This window comes from Podarcis melisellensis (assembly GCF_964234715.1).
Source record: "Podarcis melisellensis genome assembly, chromosome: 6".
Taxonomy (NCBI): domain Eukaryota; kingdom Metazoa; phylum Chordata; class Lepidosauria; order Squamata; family Lacertidae; genus Podarcis; species Podarcis melisellensis.
Genome location: NC_138538.1, coordinates 39,277,068 through 39,296,886, shown reverse-complemented (window position 1 = coordinate 39,296,886; position 19,819 = coordinate 39,277,068). Strand labels below are relative to the sequence as shown.

General features: G+C 42.9%; 1 protein-coding gene across 2 annotated transcripts in view; it reads left to right on the top strand.

Moving 5' to 3' along the window:
• RASSF5 (Ras association domain family member 5) overlaps positions 1–19,533 on the top strand; it is a 102,953-nt gene extending 83,420 nt beyond the window's left edge. For both annotated transcript variants that reach the window (XM_081916410.1, XM_081916411.1), the window contains 4 exons: positions 10,213–10,332; positions 13,289–13,586; positions 14,687–14,802; positions 17,242–19,533. In XM_081916410.1, the coding sequence (XP_081772536.1) occupies positions 10,213–10,332; positions 13,289–13,586; positions 14,687–14,802; positions 17,242–17,394 (687 nt within the window). In that variant the 3' untranslated portion in view covers positions 17,395–19,533. The remainder of the gene's footprint in view (positions 1–10,212; positions 10,333–13,288; positions 13,587–14,686; positions 14,803–17,241) is intronic.
• Positions 19,534–19,819: the final 286 nt, after the last annotated feature.

The following is a 19,819-nucleotide window of genomic DNA, read 5'->3' as shown; positions in this document are numbered from 1 at the left end:
CGGTTGACCCCCACCTGCGCTGGGCGCTACACCCCCACAGGTAGTGCGCCACACCCCTGGGATGCCCGCCAGCCCCGCCCCTGCCTGCTCTCCGCCTGAAGCTCCAGCACTGTTTGTACCTTCCTCATGATCAATGCTTTTTTCTGGGGGTACTCAGTGGTACTCATTACCGGCACCTTTTTTCTAATGATAACATGTGGCAATTACTGTAACAACTTCATGGCGAGTACTAGCACCTTTTTTCTTTTCTTTTCTTTTTTTAAAAAAGCACTGCTCCTGATACTGTTATCATAGAAGTTCCAGCACATAATTTAATTTTTTAAAAATATGGGTCTCTTCTTACTGAATAGGATCTCTTAAGTAAAAACAAAATGGCGTAGTTGTGCTCAGGTGAGGAGGAAGCAGGAGTAGGGGTGTGGCATTAGAGCAGGGGTGGAGCTTCATGCTCCGGCACTGGGGGGGCGGAGAGCAGGCGGGGGTGGGGCATGCTGCCCAGGAGGCAGCCGCGATGGCACCCCACCAGGATCACGCTGCCAGGGGCGGGACGCTCCCCCCCACCTCTTCCTCCGCCAGTGCATTAGAGACCACTCACCAAACTGATAACACACATCTGACACCCACCCCAAAAGAAGAAATGCTAAGGAGCATGTACAGTAGCAGTGACAAGAGTTATTTCTGGTGACCCAGTCTATACAAGGATGCATAGTTTCATCAGTTGTCCCATGCTGAAGGCATGTCAGAATAACAATCCAGTTTGGAGGAGCTAGCCTCTCAAAATCTCAACACCTGTGGGGGATTACCTTCAAGATGGTCATCTTAGTCCAAGCACCATTACATTAAAAATAATAATACAGAGGTCTTGCACAATACTTTTTAGCAGAAGCTTGTGGCCTTGCACAAGACTTTGGTGTTATTATTTTTAAAACCAACAAGTGGAAATAGATGTTGTCCCCAAAAGACATCCATTTTGCCCATAGTAAAACGTGATCTACAGGCAGCTAATGTTTTCCTTACACACTTTCAGTTAATTTTTTGAAAGGTGTGCACATAGACGCAGAAAAATGCATGCATGCATGGAATGGGTAAGGCAGTGATGGAATGAAAGGGAACACACAACAAGGAAATAATTTCTTAAGAACCACCCACTGGCATTGATTAGACAAATTTTGGAGGCTAAATTGCCTCCACTGTTTGAGGCAATGTGCCTTGGCATACCAGTTTCTGGGAACCACAAGCGAAAAGAGTGCTGTTGACCATAATGCTGTTTGCAGGCTTCCTTTGAGTATCTGCTGGCCACTGTGACAACAGGATGCTGGACTAGATTACTGGCCTAATCCAATAGGCTGTTCTTATGTGATCTGGAAATAGCCAACACATTCAAATGCGAATTGCACATACAGAAAAATGGATCTAAATCATCCCTTTGCAGCATCACTGGAAGCAACCTGTGTCATTTCCACCAAGTAATGCCTAGAGTCATGAATCCTGGCAAGCAAATGCATTTCTAGCGTCTCATTCTGTTATTCTTCATAGTCACAGCTGTGGTGTTTTTCAGTACTTAAAATGAGGGGGTGGTAGCCTCAGACAGGATGTAGACACACATTACAAAGAAAATGGTAAATGGAATAAGCAAGAGGTGAGCGTAACTTTGCTGTCCAATAGAAAAGAGAGTGGGAATGGAATTGTGCTTAGTCACCTCACTGCTGAATAATGTTTGGGAGACAGAAATTAAAGACTGGGGGCACTGATTTATCAAGTCCTGTTGGAATCAATTATTATTTGATGGCCTGATGGTGTGAGATCCTGTCATGAAATAGTGCCTTATTAAATGAAGCAGTAGTGCCCCTGTTCCCTTCTAGAACTGGGTCTAAACTGTAGATCCATTGCTGGAGGAGTAAATCTTGCCGCTAGCACTTTTCTGTTTGTTGATGTAGGTTCTGAGCTGTAAGTTTAAAACATACTACTAAGGAAGCATATACAATCTCTGCAGATTTTCTTTCTGTCTTATTTGTCAATGTTGTTTAAAGATAATTAAAATGTTAATATAAAGACGAAATAACAAGCCACATTGAATCACAGCAGAAAGATGCGTGCCGTATCAGCTCTTAGTTTTCCAGCATCACGTTTGACTAAGCAGTTAGATTTGTTTTCCTTCTGTCGTATGAATATACTTTGTAAGTTACACATGTACTTTGTCCTCATTTCCCTACAGTCCCTATGCACAAAGTGGACAAATACTACCAACCACCTGAAAGCTGAAGAGGGTATGATAGAGCCACCTTTGCATGTGCCCATAGACCTAGTTACTTCTCACGTAAAACCCCCGCATAACCTGTTCTACCAGTAGCAAAATTGGGACAAAAGGGAAATTTGCACTGTGACTTGGAGAAGCTAAGTAACAGCAGTTATCTTCTCCAAACAGTACAAATGAGATAAGACTCCACCTCTCCCTCAAACCTTCTGGCAGTCACAGAGGGATTGAGGGAGAGGCAGCGATTTCTGTCCTTTGTGTTGTGCTATGGAGAAAGTATGAAATGGATCTTATGGGGAGGGAGTTGATGGAAAAAATGAATAAATGGAGCCTGGCTAAAAAGCCAGATGACTATTTTTGTGGACTTCTGTGATGCGCCAAGTGTACAAGAAGTAGATGAGACCAAAACTCTTAACAGAGTAGTGGGAAACCTCTGGCCCATGGACCAGTCCAGGGGGTCCAGTTTGGCTGAGGGAGGGGTGCTGTGGACCTTTGTGCCTACAGAACAGGTCAGTCATCAGCACCCGTCTTGTGCCTCCTCATTAACACTACAGACTGCATAGAACATATTAGAAGCTCTAGGTCCAGTCACTGGAAACAAAGTGATACTGTTATTTATAGAACACGCTGCCCTTTTGAAGATTAATGTGCTCACCAGTATAACAACCTACTAGCATACTGATGCTAGAAAATGAGAAATACAAAAACTGCACTGTGCAAGGGTGACATTTGGTACTAGGAGCACAATTTCATATTCTGAAGAATTTCAGAATTCACCCCCAAAATCAATTTTCCAATCCTAAGAAACCTGTGAAATTTCAAGAAGCTTGACCGACTTTCCAGTGCATATGGAGCATGGCATCGGTGCTGTGGCATAATAACATAAGGAGAACCTGCTGCATGAGGCCAATGGCGCATCTTAGTCCAGCATCCTGTTCTCACAGTGGCAACTTGCAACAAGAGCCAAGCACAAGAGCACTCTCCTGTCCCACAATTTCCAAAAACTGGTATTCAGAAGCACACTGCCTCCAAGGCTATCCATTGACAGTCTTATCCTCCATGAATTATCCACTCCTCTTTTAAAGCTGTCCAATTTGACTTTCCCTTTTTCTGTAAATAGAAGAAACTTAACAAACTATTCAAAGTAAACAGATAAATATTTGCACGTTGCAGAATTGAGCTTTTGTGATGCAGAATATTTTTGAGCTATATTTAATGCACCCGGTAAACCGTTCTGGTAATAACATGTCTAGCATCATGCCTCATGGAGGATTCTGGGTAACTAAAAGACTTAAACACACCAGCAGAATTCAGTTCAACGGAACTGCTCATTTTGGTTTCCTTTTTCTCTGGAATCAGTACTGTAAAAACTAACTGTATGAGGACTGCTACGATTGCTAATGTATTTGAACCATTAAGATCTGTCCTAGAGATGAAGCTTTTCTATTCTTTCACCCATGAAAGTGAGCTGCAGTATGTCAATCACTGCTGTAAAACTGGTCCTTTCCATGGCTCCAATTTGAAAGAAATATCATCTTTATCTTGAGGCATTCCTGTATTATCTACAGCTTGCCGACTCTTAGTCTTATGAGCTCCGGGACTGGGATGGTCTTTTAATAATAGGTCATTGCCCTTTCTAAGAATAAAGCATTCATCCTGCAGTTCCTTGGCTTTGTTGCTTTTTATGAGCAGGGTTTCTTTTGAGGTGACATCTGTAGCATTGAGGTTTGGATCTTCTACCTATGGCAAAAGGGGCAATCAGATTACAGACAACTTCAAACATTCATCTGTTTGTAATTTTAGGAGCTTGGTCTCTCAAGAAATTTATTTCACTAGAAGAATCCATCAACAGTGTGGGGCATAACACAATCTTATACTCCTACAGCATGGCTGACATTTTAGTGAAGCTGAAGAGGAAGTAGACTTCGCTTTGAACGCAATGACATTCAGATGCACACACCTTGATATAATTTTATGCCTGTCTCCTTATCATCATGTCCCTGTTGGTATGTTTCTGTTTGCTTTGAGCAGACACATGCAAAGGGGTCATAGTTTAAGGTGTTTCTGTAAATCTCACCTCATAGGAGGATGCAGTGTTCCCTCTCTCTTAGTTTTTGCTCATAAGAATGATGGAGTACTTGATAAGGCACTGTATTGGGACCCAGGAGATTGTGAGACCTTCCTAGTGGGCTTGCAGCCTTCCTGTTCATCTTCCAGTTCTTTGGGCACTTGGGCAGTTTGCTTTTTCTTCTGTCCCAGATTTCCATCTGCAAAATAATATTTTATTACTGAGAGGAGGGTTAGAAGCTTAAAATGTGCACCTTTTTTGCAGCAATCTTTCTTGGATTTGTCCTACTGTCTAGATTTCCCAAATTTGGGTCTCCATTTGTTTTTGGACTACAAATCCCACCTAGCTAGCAGGACCAGTGGTCAAGGGTGGTCCAAAAATTGCTGGAGACCCAAATTTGGGAAACATAGGAATAGGGAACCTGTGACCCTCCACATGTTGTTGGACTCCAACTTCAGCCAGCATGGACAGCCGTTAAGAACAATGGAAGTTGCAGTCCAGCAACAGAGGACAAGTTTCCCATTGCTGTTCCTGAAGCAATGGTGTGTGAACATCAGTTTTGTATAGTCTATTTAAAAACAAACAAACCAAGAGCCAGTTAAGATGCTTGTGGCAACATAAAAGTTAATAGCTTCATTATGGCATAAGCTTTCATGGACTAGAGTGGATTTTAGTCCAGGAAATTTATTCCATAATAAACCTGTTGAGTCTTTAAGATGCCACAGGCCTCTTTGTTGTTTCTCCTGCTCTGGACAGCACAGCTACCTCTCCAGGAGTAGAAGCAAATATTGAATCTCCAGCATGGTTGCAAGAGTAAGAAGCTGAATTTACTATTAAGGACATGCAACAGGGAAAAACACCAAGTCCATATGGCTGCCCACTAGACTAGTATAAAGGACTGAAGTGTGTTGTTGTTGTTTAAAACTCAAAGCTGTTTTTATAAAGAAACCTATGCATTTGGTGGTTTCTTCCAAACTCAGTTGTGAGATTATGAATTACCAGTAATTAGTTCTAAACCCAATAAAGAAAATACTCTGGGAATGATAGACTTATAAATACCTTTAATTAACCCAGGTGATAGCCTAGCAACTGTGTTGGCAGAGAGAAGTCAGAGAGTTATCAAGACAATTATCCACAAAAATCAAGTTGCTTTTATTTGACAGTGGCATAGACAAGTTATTGCTTTGGTTTCTTTGATGCTTTTTTGGTTTTTGGACCTACTTTCTCTGCAGAAAGTCCCAGTTTAAATCTGCCACATATCCAGGTGAGTCTGGAAAAGACACCAGAGTGAAACTCTGGTGAATCGATCCCAGTCACTGTAAAGCAGTCCTGTAACTGTAGAGCAGGGATGCTAACCTGTGACCCTTCCAGTGGTGCTGGACTCAAACGCAGCCCCACCCAGCATACTAATGATCAGGAAATATGGGAGCTCTACTCCAGAAAAGTCCAAGGAAACCATTCTGTAACCTATTAAAGATAAAACCCATCTGCTTACCTTCTCCCACGGCTATGTGCTCCTCCTCTGGCAAGCTGTGTTTTTCTTTCCAAGCCCCAGAATGGAATCCATGACACGATGGTTGGGCACTCACACTGCTGCTGGGAGTGTTTTCATTGGCTGAGCATGGGTTGGTAGTCTATGCCCTGCCCAGTTCAGCATCCCCACAGGGAAGGGTTGTTAGGAACTGTCCTTACGGTTGGTGGCCCCCGTGGCAGGGTCGCTTCACATGCTGAGGCCTCTGACATTAAGAGGATTTGATAACCATTCTCCCCTTCTTTGCCTCAGTTTTTCAATAGGTTATATTGGTTACACTCCAGCTCATGTAAGTCATTGTGAGTTTATTGATTTCATTGGAGGAGGTAAGGCTGGGCCACTTACCCTCATGGAGTGCCATTGTCCCCAGTATTGATGGAAAAATCAAATGCATTAATAGTTTGATTATTTAGCACCTGCAGTTCCATCACTCTGGTGACACACTGCACATTGTTCATTTAATGACTTGCCTCCATATCTCTACTGTGTATCTAAAGTTGTTTATTTCCCTTCTAAATTCTCCAAAGCTCCTAATTGCATTTCTCTTTGGTGTCCCTGTCTGTGACAGGTCTTGATTACTGGTGTGTTTGATTGCATCGAAAGATTAATGGGTGGATTTGCATAAGGCCCCACTTGGGAATCCTCCCCTAATGTTCTGATTTGGCTTCCTTTAAAAATACATTGAAATGAGAGAGAAGAGCCTTTGCCTCTCTGTGTGTTTCCTGCATGCAGTAATTGCTCATTCAGGCTGTACATTCATTGATCTAATTCCTTTTGTGACTGTGAGAAAAGTGATTGGTTAGGAAGCATGCAGGTTGTTAATACTTCCTGCAATTTTTGCAGTTGGCAGGGAGATTTGTACATGTATTATTTGCATGGAGAATGCGCATTCATATATTAAATACTGCTGCAGAGTTTAAAGCTACTTGTGGCTTTCAGTTGCATCCTGTGTTGCAAAAATGAACTTTCAGGTAGGACAGGGTTTTTAAATTGCTGCACTAATTAGAGCAAAGTCATGAATCATTAGTTCTTTACTTAGTCTTCCACTGACTGACTTATATCCCTAGAACTTCTCTGTACATTGATTTCTTCCAAACTATAACATAGTGGTTATTATCTCTAGCTTCAGGTAGCCTAGGCTTGACTGGGAGCAGAATGATATATTTGGGTGCTTTCAAATTATGCTTTCCTCAGTGATTATCTTACAAAACATTTATGTGTTTGTTTAATAAACAAGATAAAATAAGTCAAAATTTATAACCTGCTCTTCTAGTGTCCACCAGGGCAGCTAACAACAATTAAACTATAAAATGGTATTGCACATTTTATGCAGAGGAATCAACTAGGTATCAATAATATTATTGCTTTGTACCACAGTTGCTCTGCTATCCAGTGATTATACTTAGACGAGTGGTGGCCAATGTTTTGCCCTCTCGATGTTGTTGGACTCCAGCACCCACCAGTCCCAACAGCATGGCCTAAAGAACAGGGAGTGTGGGGATTGTAGTTGAGTAGCATTTTGAGGGCACCACATCAACTACTCTTGTGCTAGACTGTTTGCAGCAGCTACGATGAGCATACTTCCTGTGTGGACTGAGGTTATCAGGTTTGTTTTGCCTCCCATCCAAAAGCACTATCACTGCCGGGAGAAATGACTATCTGCAATTTCTCTGATAAATTGCATGGTGATAAAAATTATCAATCCTTCTGTGAAATGAAGGCTCTTGATTTCTGCAGTGCTCATGAGTCCTTCAAGCCAAATGAAACAAAGCACAAAATTTCTACCTCATCCAGAGTCCGGAGGTGCCCATGGCCCTTAAGAGGGGTTTCTGTAGTGAAAGCTCATCAGACTTGTCTTTACTGTAGTAGTTTGGCTCACGGTTCTAAGAATCTGTGCTGAAATCCAAATAGAGTGGGTTCTCTAACCAACTGCAGGGCCAGCCTATCATTAGGCAGAATGAGGCACCCTCCTCAGGTGGTAGATGCTGCATGGCAATATTGGCAGTCCCTTGGTCATTCCTTTCTTTGGAGGACAGAGCTGTGTGTGCCCAATGGCCTGTCTTCCACCCCTAAACTTGCCTGCTGTCCATGTACCATCCCTTCAGTGCCATTGAAGTAAAACTCTACTGCCAATTCAGTCAGCTTCTGTACACAGAATTGGTGTGGACATGTCTTTTGGCACAGGCAGCAAAGTATATTGAGCTTGCTCTGCCCAACACTACCCACATTCTGTAAAGAATACTTCTGTGGCTTCCATCATTGACAGTGGGGACTCTCATTTAGTGTGTGAAAGGCTGTGTTCTATATGGCGTTGCTTGAGAAGTCTTAGCAATGCTGCCTTTACATCAAATGCAGTGAAGTATCTCCTTTAAAAAAAACTTACTATGTGCTTTACTCACCTCTGGGGAATATATTTCCCCTATGCAAGCTCAGGTGGCAACTTAGGCATCACCCCATAGGAATGATCTCACCAAAAAAAGAGGACACTGACTTGCATAACGTGCAGATTTGTATATATGCAAGCAAATTTAGATGCTATCATTGTAACTTAAATAGAAATAAAATGCAGCTCACCATAGTGTGAAGTGTAGGTGACCTGCATCATCCTTCACCTGCTGTCTAGGTGTTAACTAGTTAAGGGGACCTTCGGAGCACCTGCTCTCCTTTCTTGTGTTCTTTATCATTAAACCAAACTCAGCAAACTGAAGACTCTGCTCTGTAAATTAGCATACTTGGCTACTCTAACTCATTTCACTGGTTCTTATTTTGGTCTTTTCCAGTTAAAACAGTCCTTTCTGCCTTGAACAGTGCCAGTTCCCTTCCACTTGCAATCAGCATCTCCCACCCACTGGGGGGGAGGGGCACTTCTGTTGAGTATTATACACATGGAACAAGTCCTACAAGCCCTCTGGATTGAATTTGTGCTGCTAAGCAGGTCTGCTAAGTCCTCCTGTGCCACAGATATACATTTAACAGTGTAAAATGTACAGGAAAAGTGTGATGGGCAGTAACCACCTTGGGGCCTCTGAAAAAGGCTATGAGCAACATCTATGTTGGTTTTCTGCTTTTCCCATTTGGGGAATAGGCAAGATCCCAGAGCAGGTTGAATCAATGCATCACTGAAATGTCCACTTATCAGATCCGCAACGACGATTCTGTTGTTATCATCGACTGCTCAAAAAGCAACCTCTCATGTATCGTATAAGACTTATATTGTCACAGTAAATGGCTCAGTGGGATAATGGTTCTTACAGGCTAGATGAAACCAGAATGTCACACTAAGAACCATTCTGTTTAACTGTTCAGAAGAGTCCCACCAGAATAACTGAGTGTTCCTCAGAAGATGCCTTTGGGGAGCCTTGTCCCACTGTTGTTTCTCAGCATCTGGTATTCAGTGATACATAGAGTCAGGATGTGGAGGCTCCGCTTAGCTATAATGACTAATTGACATTGATTGGCATGTCCTCCATGAAAGATGCTGAACACTATGCTGAGGGAATGGTGTGCTTCTTCTCCAACCACTTTGGGAATATATCACATGCTCTGATGTCCTCTGCAGGTGCCCCAATAGAGGTGGAAGCTCAGAAGGCATTTCTGTACTCTGGACTACTTTTCTAACAAAAATTGCAATGCATTATATGTCATAGAAAGTTCTGATGGGGGGGGGGAGGTCAATATGTTTATTGGGTAACTACATATAGATGTGTTTGTGTTCGTTTAAGAGCTTGTATGGCAACGTCCTTTGCCCCTCCTTTCAAAATTCTGCAAAAAACAACAACCACCCATCAGCCAACAAGTTAAACACTCAAGTTTGAGTGACATGCAAAAAAAATTTTTAACAGCTTTGCAAAAGTAACTTAACATGATTTAAGTACTGAATTGTGTTTATTCCATTGGTGGAGAAATTGGAAGGGATTTCATACAGTGAACACACCCACCCCTAACAGCCAAGGTCATTCTCTGCCCTCATGATCTTCTTTTTGGTTAGCACCTGGGGAAGGAGTTCCCATTCATGTACATATCTTACTTTTAACCTGTTTGTTGAACTTAACAAAGCTTAGGCATTTTAGAAATGGTTAATGTTGCTACTAGAAAAGCTGCTGCTACTACAGCAGCATGATGGTGATAAATAATGTGTAGGCATGTAAGAACAATCTGCATCTATATTGGGGTTTTGTTTAAGGTGTAATATTGCTTTATTGCTTGCCATCCTGGGTTCCTTTGGGAGGGTGGGCAGGATATAAATTTAATTTTAAAAAGCAATAAATAAGAATAAAACATACAAAATGAAGCGGGATGTCGTAAGATCATGTCAAAAGCTGCATGAGCCAACTGAAGTGTTCTGTTTTGTTGGTGTTCTAGAATGTAACAAAACCAGTGGAAGAAAAAGAAGAAAAACCTAAAGCTCCTACTGTCCAAGAGTTGAAGGAGAAGATTGACAGTTACAACTCAAAAGTCAACAACTGCTTGCTGATGAAGCTGGTATGTACTGCATATTCTGTATTACTTGTTACTTTTAGGACAGTAGTGTAGGCTCTTGTCATGCAAGCTACAAAACAGTATATTGAAGCTGGTCTTCTTTTGCCACCTGTGGCAATTGTAGTGGAGGTATTCCTAAGTTCAAAGGTGAACCAATATCTACCTCATGCCCCTTGTACTCATTGGGGAAATGTACACTTTTTTTGTCCACCAATAACACATACAACAAATGAAACCCTGACTTCTGAGAGTTGCCGTTTCCCCAACTGGGGTGGCCACCTAACTCCTGTGACGATGTGTGGGGAGGAACTCATCCACAGCTGATGCTTTATAGAGCTGACCACCAAGACAAAATATAAAAGTATTGATTTTTACCTCTATCCATCCCTATCTTTTGGGTAGTCTTATTATGAGAGTACAGCATAGCTCAATGATTCATAATCAATAAGTTCATTAAGAATGGACCAGGGCTTCACAAGGAGTAAATGGAAAAAAAGCAGCAGCGTTCACACTTATCACAACTCTGCTTTTCAGAGGTAGAGTACTTGAGCTCCAGTCTGTGTCAATTCCTTTCACACCGTGTTGGTCGATGTGCATGATTGCGTTTAGATTGTACATTACTTCATGGTTGCTGCTGTGCTTACCGGAACTGATCAATACAGCAAAGCTGACATAACATCCCAGCCAAACGGATATATAACATCCTGAGCAGTACAGCTGCTGCCATCAATCTGTTCAGTCTTTTGGTTGACCATCTTTCATATCAAAACAACTTCTGGAGCAGATTTTTGAGGGTGCATAGGAGTTGGGGCCAGCCCAAGGCATTTTGGCCCCTGAGCTGAACCTCAAAATGGTGTCATCATCCCCACCTCCTGGGCCAAGGAAGGAGAAGTAAGTGAAGATCTACATCCGGAACAGGGGAGGAATAAACATCTATATTTGGACCAAGGGTGGGAGGCCAGCAGTGCCTTCAAATCACTAAGAGGCCACTGTAGATGCAGCATGGGGGGTGGGCTGCTGAGGAGATGGCAGATCTGGTCTCCAAGGAGCATGCCACAGCTGTTGGTGGCACTACAGTGGCAGCAGCGGGCAATGCATTCCTTGGAGGCTGGATCTGCTGGATCTTGCCACCTGATGTGGTTGCCTCATGGGTGGAGTCTGCAGTGGGGGCAGGAGAGAGAAAGGGAAGTCTCTTTCACTAATAGATGGGCAGCATGGGATTTCACCATTGGCTCTAGTAATTGTGCACAGGTCTTATGGTAAGGAAAATAACTTGGGACGTGCCTCTTTTAAGCAGCAAGTCCAAAGGACAGACACTCTTTGAATTTAAGATTTGGATAGATCTCCCCATCAGCAGAACTCCTTCAGAGCTTATTTTGTGAACCTGCGGTGTAATTGGTGTGAGCCATATAGCAGCTGGGCAAAACTGTTCTGTAGCTAATTTTGAATCTTCAACTGAAGCATTCTGTAGCCACTACAGCAAATGATTTTCCACAAATAGCTCTATTGTTCTAGCCCAGATGAGTCAAGATTAACAGCCCAGCCACCTCCCACTGTGGTTCAGCAGCTGCCCCAGATCTCATGCCCATATGGAAGCAGAAGTGTTCATTTTTTTCCATCACAGGAAATGTACCATCCAAGGTACCAGGACCTTTGATAATTTGCTTTCAGTTGGCATTATTGGTTATGTTCTCATTTGGAGAAACAACAGTCTAAACTCTGCAGATACACAAAGAGAAGGCCCGTTCAGAATTCAGACAAAGGAAAGGGGATGGCTTTTTCACCCAACTCATGTTGGCCTGTGAGTCTTCCAGCAATGACTTTGCCTTGCTAAGCCTTGCTTGTGGCTTAGAATGCCCCCAGAGAATGACTAGGAGTCATTGCTAGTGCAAGTCAGTAAGTGATGCTCACTCTTGTCACTTACCATCCTGTGTCCTGGCCCTTGTTGCTCCATAATATTTGTCAGGTCACAAGACTGCAGGAATAATAGAAGCCATAAGTGGCAGAATTTAAAAGAATAAAGTCAGAAGACTTAATAACCCAATATTCCAGGGTTGGGGAGAAACTGTGGCTCCCCCGGGATGATGGGAATTGTAGTTCAGCAGCACCTGAAAGTCCATAGGCTCTCCAACCCTTCTGTACTTCTTGGTTCACTCCATTTGTCTCAGTTCTTTCATGCTCCTCTGGTCTCTAGACCCTACATGTACCCTTCTCCTCGATCTAGAGTCTGTCTTTATTTGCACATAGCGTCATAGCGTCAAAAAGCTAAGAAAAGAGCTTATTAAACTAACATTTTGTTTTAAACCAGGTTCCCTGTTTCACATGTAACACTAAGCCAACATCCTTTAAATTAAAACTCATCTCTGACAAACTCCTCTTCCCAGCTGTACAGGCAGAGGAGAGCCCAGTTTTTTCCTTGGACTTAAACCAGGTGTAGTGGTTAAGAGCGGTAGTCTCCTAATCTGGTGAACCAGGTTCGCATCTCCGCTCCTCCACATGCAGCTTCTGGGTGACCTTGGGCTAGTCACACTTCTCTGAAGTCTCTCAGCCCCACTCACCTCACAGAGTGTTTGTTGTGGGGGAGGAAGGGAAAGGAGAATGTTAGCCGCTTTGAGACTCCTTCGGGTAGTGATAAAGCGGGATATCAAATCCAAATCCAAATCCAAACTTAACACTAAACCATGGTTTGGAGTTACATGCAAACACAGCCTATGTGTGCTTTCCCTGAGGGAAGTGAGAATTCAGAACGATTGCACTAGCTCAGCCCATCAGTACTGAAGGTTTTTCCCATCCCATTCAGTTGTTTCTGTCAATAGTCAGTGAATGGCTCTGAAAGCTTTCTGTTAGCTTTTATGGAAATAATTCCTGTGTCCCATATTTCAAAAAATTCAGCAAACAAAATAAATGCCACCAACCCTGCTTTTAAACATCTTTTCAACCTTCATTTTAATTTCATCAGAATGATGACGGCACTTACACAGGCTTCATCAAAGTTCACCTGAAACTTCGCCGGCCTGTGACGGTGCCAGCAGGGATCAGGCCGCAGTCCATCTACGATGCCCTCAAGGAGGTCAACATGGCCAACATGACAGAGAAGAGAACATCCTTCTACCTGCCGCTGGATGCCATCAAACAGTTGCACATCAGCAGCAGCACCACCGTGAGTGAGGTGATCCAAGGACTTCTGAAGAAATTTATGGTGGTGGACAACCCACAGAAATTTGCACTTTTCAAGCAGATGCAGAAAGATGGTCAAGGTGAGATAGTGTTCCCTTTTGAGACAGTAATAACAATAAAGTGATCAGGCTTCAAAGAAGAGCTGCTTGCTTCTTGGCTGAGTCCTGCTCTCCACCTTCTCCCACCTGGCCTGGGAGCGCAGGGCCCTGACTCACTCCAGTAACAAAAGCTGAGGCTGCTGAACAGTTTCTTGAGTTGGGGTTTGTTTAGGTGTTTTTTTGTTGCTGCAGTTGATACTAAAAAAAAAAGTATCTTTAGATCATATGCTTTATATGGAAGTCGTTCAGTTTGGTTGTGCACTCATTCATGTGTTTCATTTCTTGTTTATAGCTATAATAATTTATTATTTATACCCCGCCCATCTGGCTGGGCTTCCCCAGCCACTCTGGGCGGCTACATTTGTTATGTTTGTAATTCTGTAAATCTTTTAATGCTGTAAGCTGCCTTAAGCTTAATTTTAACTGTGGGAAGGCGGCATCCAAATAAAATGATGAAGACGATGCTAGCCTGTTTCTATCTCTTTGTTTCAAAGCTGTTTATGTTTATAATGGTAAAGTCCAGAGCTGCCTCCCCAGATCTGGTGAGATGCAGGTGTTCTGGGCTGCAACTTCCACTACCCCAACCATTGAGCTGTGTAGTCTAAATTATCTGGAGGACAGAGTTTGGGGAAGGTTGCTCTGTAAGCCCCATTTGTGCTTAGAGTACTCTCCCCCCCCCACTTTTACAGAATGGTCCCAGGTAGTTGTAGTAGAAGGCTATGGAGAAATTATGACTCAAATGGATACAACTGGATGCTTGTAGTTTGTCTTGGAGCCAACTGGAAGTGTTACTAATCTGCCCTATAACAGATTTCCTTGAGGGATATACTGTAAATGGCTGGTGCTAACCCTAAGTTCTGGAGAATTTAAAATAAATGTTTATGAAATACTGTAGTGGTTCACAGCTAGCCACTCTTTTGGGAAAGGGAGGGAAAGAACTGCAAAACATCACTTGGATGCTGCAGCCCTTTTTCTTTCTTTCTGTCCTCTCCTTGACGTTCTGAGGGCCTTCACAACAACAATATGTGCCCTCCTTTTCAAAGGCCTCAGGTGATTCTCTCATGTTTTTGTCCCCTCTGCAGTTCTATCCCAGAAGCTCTCGGTAACAGAGTACCCTTTGTACCTCCGGCTACTAGCAGGTCCTGACACAGACATTCTCAGTTTTGTGTTGAAGGAAAACGAAACAGGGGAAGTTGAGGTAAGTCTGGAAGCTGCTTGCCTTTCGAACCTGCACAGACACGTTCTGCTCTCAGAAAGCAGGCAGTCACATCGCACAAGCAGCCATTTGCAGTGGGTGGAAAAAGCACACTTCCTGCTCTTGTGGTTCCCTTCTTTGTTACTGACGATACGGATTATTCGGTGCCAGCATTTGAAGATGGAAGGAATAGAGGCAAATAAAAGGCTCCTTGAGCCAGGACTCTTTTAAGGCTCCATTTGATTCCCCTTTCTTTATTGTTTACACTTGGCTTTCTTTAAAGTTTGACTGTACCTGAAACAAGTCAGCCTCTTTGCAGAGTTCTGAGCCATAATCCTTAAAATGCTTGTTTTCTAAAGTTTAAGAAGAGGGAGCATATGGTAAATCTTCAAAAGGTAGATAAGCTTGGTGCAATATTGCAGATTAGTCATTTGCATCCATAGATTACCTAAATACATGCTTTCTCCACTCTCACCCTACCCTCACATCATCTGGATGCACAGAGAAAGCAATATAGCAAACAGATAATTCCACTGTGTTTTTAAACTAGAGGACTGAGCTAAAGTATGGAATTACACTATCTCCTTTTTCTGTTGAGCACGAGAAACAACTTCAAAATTAAGAATAGGCATGTGTCAGGGAACTGTCATCCGAGGAAAAAGTGGTGGACAGGCTCCAGCAGAATAGGAGAGACTCTGCAGCAGCGGAGGGAACCAGCAGGGGGAGTGCCAGAGTCACTGCGGAGGAAGGGCTCTGGGACACTTCCAGTGGAAACAGTGAAGAGGTTACTAGACCTCCCTTAGGAACTCCATCCCTTCGCCGGAAACTGTCACGCAGAGAGTCACGAAGGCGCATGTCTGTCAAACAACTTTTATGTTGGCGTAAGTTCCGTAGCCGCCCACTGTCAGATTCTACCAGCGACTAGCGGAGTCATGCTTTGGGGGAGCTCCGTTAGTGCCTGGGTTTGGATGACCAGCCAAACCCCAGCGGGATCCAGCTTTTACGCGCAAGCAGCTCATTATCCCATCATAGCATGCCTTCCAGAACTCTGCCATAAGCTGCTTTTCAAAATACAGTTTGCTGGCAAAATGGAAGTTCTTAGAGGAGGAAGGATTCCCACTTGCTTAGAAACCTGATCTGACTGGAAGCCCCAGGTCTTCAACACCTTGAAGAGTTACCTTCTCTCTTTATTCTTCCTCTTATGGCAAGAATGGAGAAGCTGTGGCAGTTGTTGGGAGTCCCAACTCCCATCAGTCCCGGCCAGCCAGACAATGATCAGGCAATGTTTATCTCAAGGCCCACAGGTTCCCCATTTCTACCTGCGGGCATCATGTTCTGTAGACCCAGCTCTTACAGAGCACCTTGGTAATACAAAATGTTGAAATTCATGCACAGAATGGGTTTTTTCTTAGGGTCATAATATCTCAAGAATCTCATGTATTTACACATTTCACTCAATCTCTGGATGGTGACTGTGATTTAAAGGGACGCATATATACATTGCTTCTTTTTTACTTTATTTTGCCGTGTCTCTAGTTCAAAACATGCCGTCACTGAAGCCCCAAACCACTTTTAATACTCCAAAGCTGAAAAGTGGATTGGGTGGTGTCTTTGAAAGGGAAACTACCATCGCTTGGGATTTTTGCCTTGAACTGCTGTGCTTACAGAATTATTCCCCAACCCATTCTTTGAACTTGGGTTTTATTTTTTTGAAAAAATCTTTAGAGACTTCACCCTTTGAACTGTGCGAAATTGCAAAGTTTGGACACCTGGATTTTTTTATTTTATACCACCACCTGGCTTAGCAAGTCAGGATATGAACAAGCGCTGTTCACCTCCACACAGCCCCATCGATCCTTCCTGCAGGGGAGCAGCAAAGCAAGCCAGTATTCAGCTCTTAACCATCATTTCAGGGCTCACATGTAAGGGGAAGCTATGATTAATGTCTTATAAGGAAGCCAGGATATTAAACTACACGAAGGGAGAAGCAAGAGTCCTGAGCACCCACAAGCAGTTAGCGCATAGCGTGGCTTATTAAGTGAGGAATTGATTGCAAGAACTGGGCCACTCTCTGAACCTTTTTGAACTGCAGCTATTGAATTAAAGGGCGATCGATAAAACCTAGCAAACTCTATTCTAGAAAGCCACCCCTTAAGCATATTGGAACTCTTTTTTGTGGTGGAAAGCCAAGTTGGGAAAATTATATAGGGACTGTAATTTTTCCTGTGGGAGGCCTCTACTTTCTGGGCCTGAAGGTTTCAGTGTAGCAAATGAGGTAAAATGAAAGACTGGGGAGGATGAGTTATTTTGTGGGTTTTTCCTGCAGAAAATCATGTCAGTTAGTCAGGTCACATCTAGCATGTACCCACAGACTTGGAATAATGTGTATTTTCTGTCTGCCAATCTAAAGTTTGTGTGTGTGTGTGTGCTTTTTCTCCACAGTGGGATGACTTCTCTATTCCAGAGCTACAGAACTTCCTGGTGATACTAGAAAGGGAAGAAAAAGAGAAAATCCAGCAAGTGCAGAAAAAGTATGACAGGTTTAAACAAAGACTGCATGAGGCCTTGAAAGAAGCAAATGGGAAGCCTGGATAACCTGAACTTGGAAGTGTGGCTAGGGATAAACTAAATTTCAAAAAATTATATATTATTTAAAAATGGAAAGAAACCCCACCCAACCAAAACCTTTTTTTCCTCAGGACACTTTTTCAATTGGTTGTATTGTGTGCTCAGAACTGGCAACTATAGAACAGGAAATTAAATATTCCAATCCACTGACCCTCCAGAAACCAAAAATGAATACTGCTTCTTCCCATCTCCCCTGCTTGTACAGAACAGAATAGACAGGAAACTTTGCAGTGAATGCTGAATATCCAAGGAATTGGGTTGCTTAAGGTATAACCACCCCTTCCCCTTCTCAATGTATTTCAGTGTGAGTTTGACCCTACAAACTAGTTTTGAAATCTTTCCTCTTTGAGGCTAGCTTAAGGATGAGCTAGTAGGTCACACAAGCAGTGGATGCCTTGTCTTCAATTGTACTACCTTCTTTTCTTCTCCTGCCATCCCAGTACCTTTCCACGTGGATTTATGTATGTGTGGCAGAAGTGAGTTGAACGTGTTCTCTGTAGTAATTTAATCACATGGGAGGGTTATTGCTCTGGTACATGTGGACACTGTAGAGGATGCCAAACAGACTTGCACAGAATGAAGAGAATGAATGAACGAGATGTCAAGAAATCCGTAGAAGTAGAGCAGGTTTTGATGAGCTTTAGAGTGCTTTGGCCTTTGAGCAAAAGAGTTTATATTTTCACACAGGAAAATAAGGTCAGTTTTATTTTTGTTTTGGCAACACTTCAGGGTTGTTTTCTTGTTTATGCTTCCAGCCTAATATTTTCAACTTAGAGCCCTTCCTTCCAGTATACAGTTTTCTCTTACCCAGTAGAAACTGGGACCACTGTGCAGGTCTGCTAATGAGCCAATTTGGGGCTCATCTCCCAGCACTTAAAAAAATGGAATTGATTCTCTATGTCATTTGCATTGCAAAACTGTTTCGTAACACCAGAAAGCCCACACCTACGTTTTCAGAACCTGGCTACCCTCTATGACGTTGTTCGGAGCAAAGCTGTCTTTGGGAAGGCAAAGGAAGGAAGATTTGTTTCTTTCTCAGGGCTGAGTGCAGGGGTTCTACACCGCAGCTGAAAGGGCACAGAGCTCTCAGGTACCTCCAAAGTTATCTTCAGGAAGTCCACCACCACAGCTCCCCCATAGACAGTTACCCAGTCTCTAATACCGCTGTACAAGATGTATCAGCACAGCACAAGGAAAGCAAGACGCAGATCCAGATAAGCACATGCAACTATTGAACCCAGGCGAGAAAGCACTCAAAACTCTTCCTAAGCGCTGTTAAAACTGTTGGCCTGGCACACTGAGGAGGGACCCCAGGATGTCAGCCTCCTGCGCCATCACCAAGAGACAAGAACAGGAAACAGTCTTTTTGTAAGTCACTGACTACTTCTCCCTAGGAATGTTGAGTATATATAAATATATATGTCATGTTTTATTTTTATTTTTTTAAAGAACTGCTTTTCAATAATGGCACTCTTCCTTTCCCTGCTCCCCTCACCCCCATCCCATAACAGCATGTCTTGAACATTTTTAATAGAAGGCATGGCTTCTTATGCAATTTATGTGAATGCTGCTGACTAAGCCACCTGCAAAAACAGGCTGGCATTATTTTAGTTTTGTTTCTTTAAAAGATTATATATAGCTAAGGGGCATTAAGAGGAGAAGGGGGGGGGACCATCAGGGAGCTTGGATTTTGAGAGAAAGCTTAGCCACTTCAGCGGTGGCAGAGCAGACGCCTTAGAGAGAGGAGTTAGAGGAGGCCCTACCTTAAGAAGCGCAGACTACTGCTGGCAGTGCCTTTGTGAGTATACTGTGTTGCCTGCATCATCTGTACGTGTGTAACTTTTTTTTCTTTTGAAATGGGTCAATTGTAAAACATGTACAGTCTGTAAAGAACGGAATTAGTGAAAAGCTTACGTGGTAAAGTAAATAACATTTTTGCCATGCTGGTAATTTATTTTTAATACTGTTTCAACCCTATGACATTTTGTTGAAAATGTCACCTTCCTTCCAGCTTTTTTTTTTTTAAAAAGCTCCTAAAGAAATCTGTTCATGCGATACAAAATTGTGTTAAGAGAAGCTATCGAAAATAAAACAGCCTCTGATGAAGCGAGGAGTTGAGTCGGTTTGTGTTCTTCATGCCCTCCTGTGGCATGCGGTGGTATTGCAGTGTGTAAACAAAGAAGGCTACTACAGTGATACCTCGCTTTAAGCAGGTAAAAGTGTCTGGGGAGGGTTGCTAAGGGAGAGAACAAAATCCACAATCATGCGAGGGGTAGAAACTGTACCTCACTATTCTTTCGAGTCCTGTAAAAAAGAAAAAGAAAACCAACCCCACAATCTTCAGCGGATACCCAATAGTTTACATTTGGACCTATTTGCACTAGAACAGTGC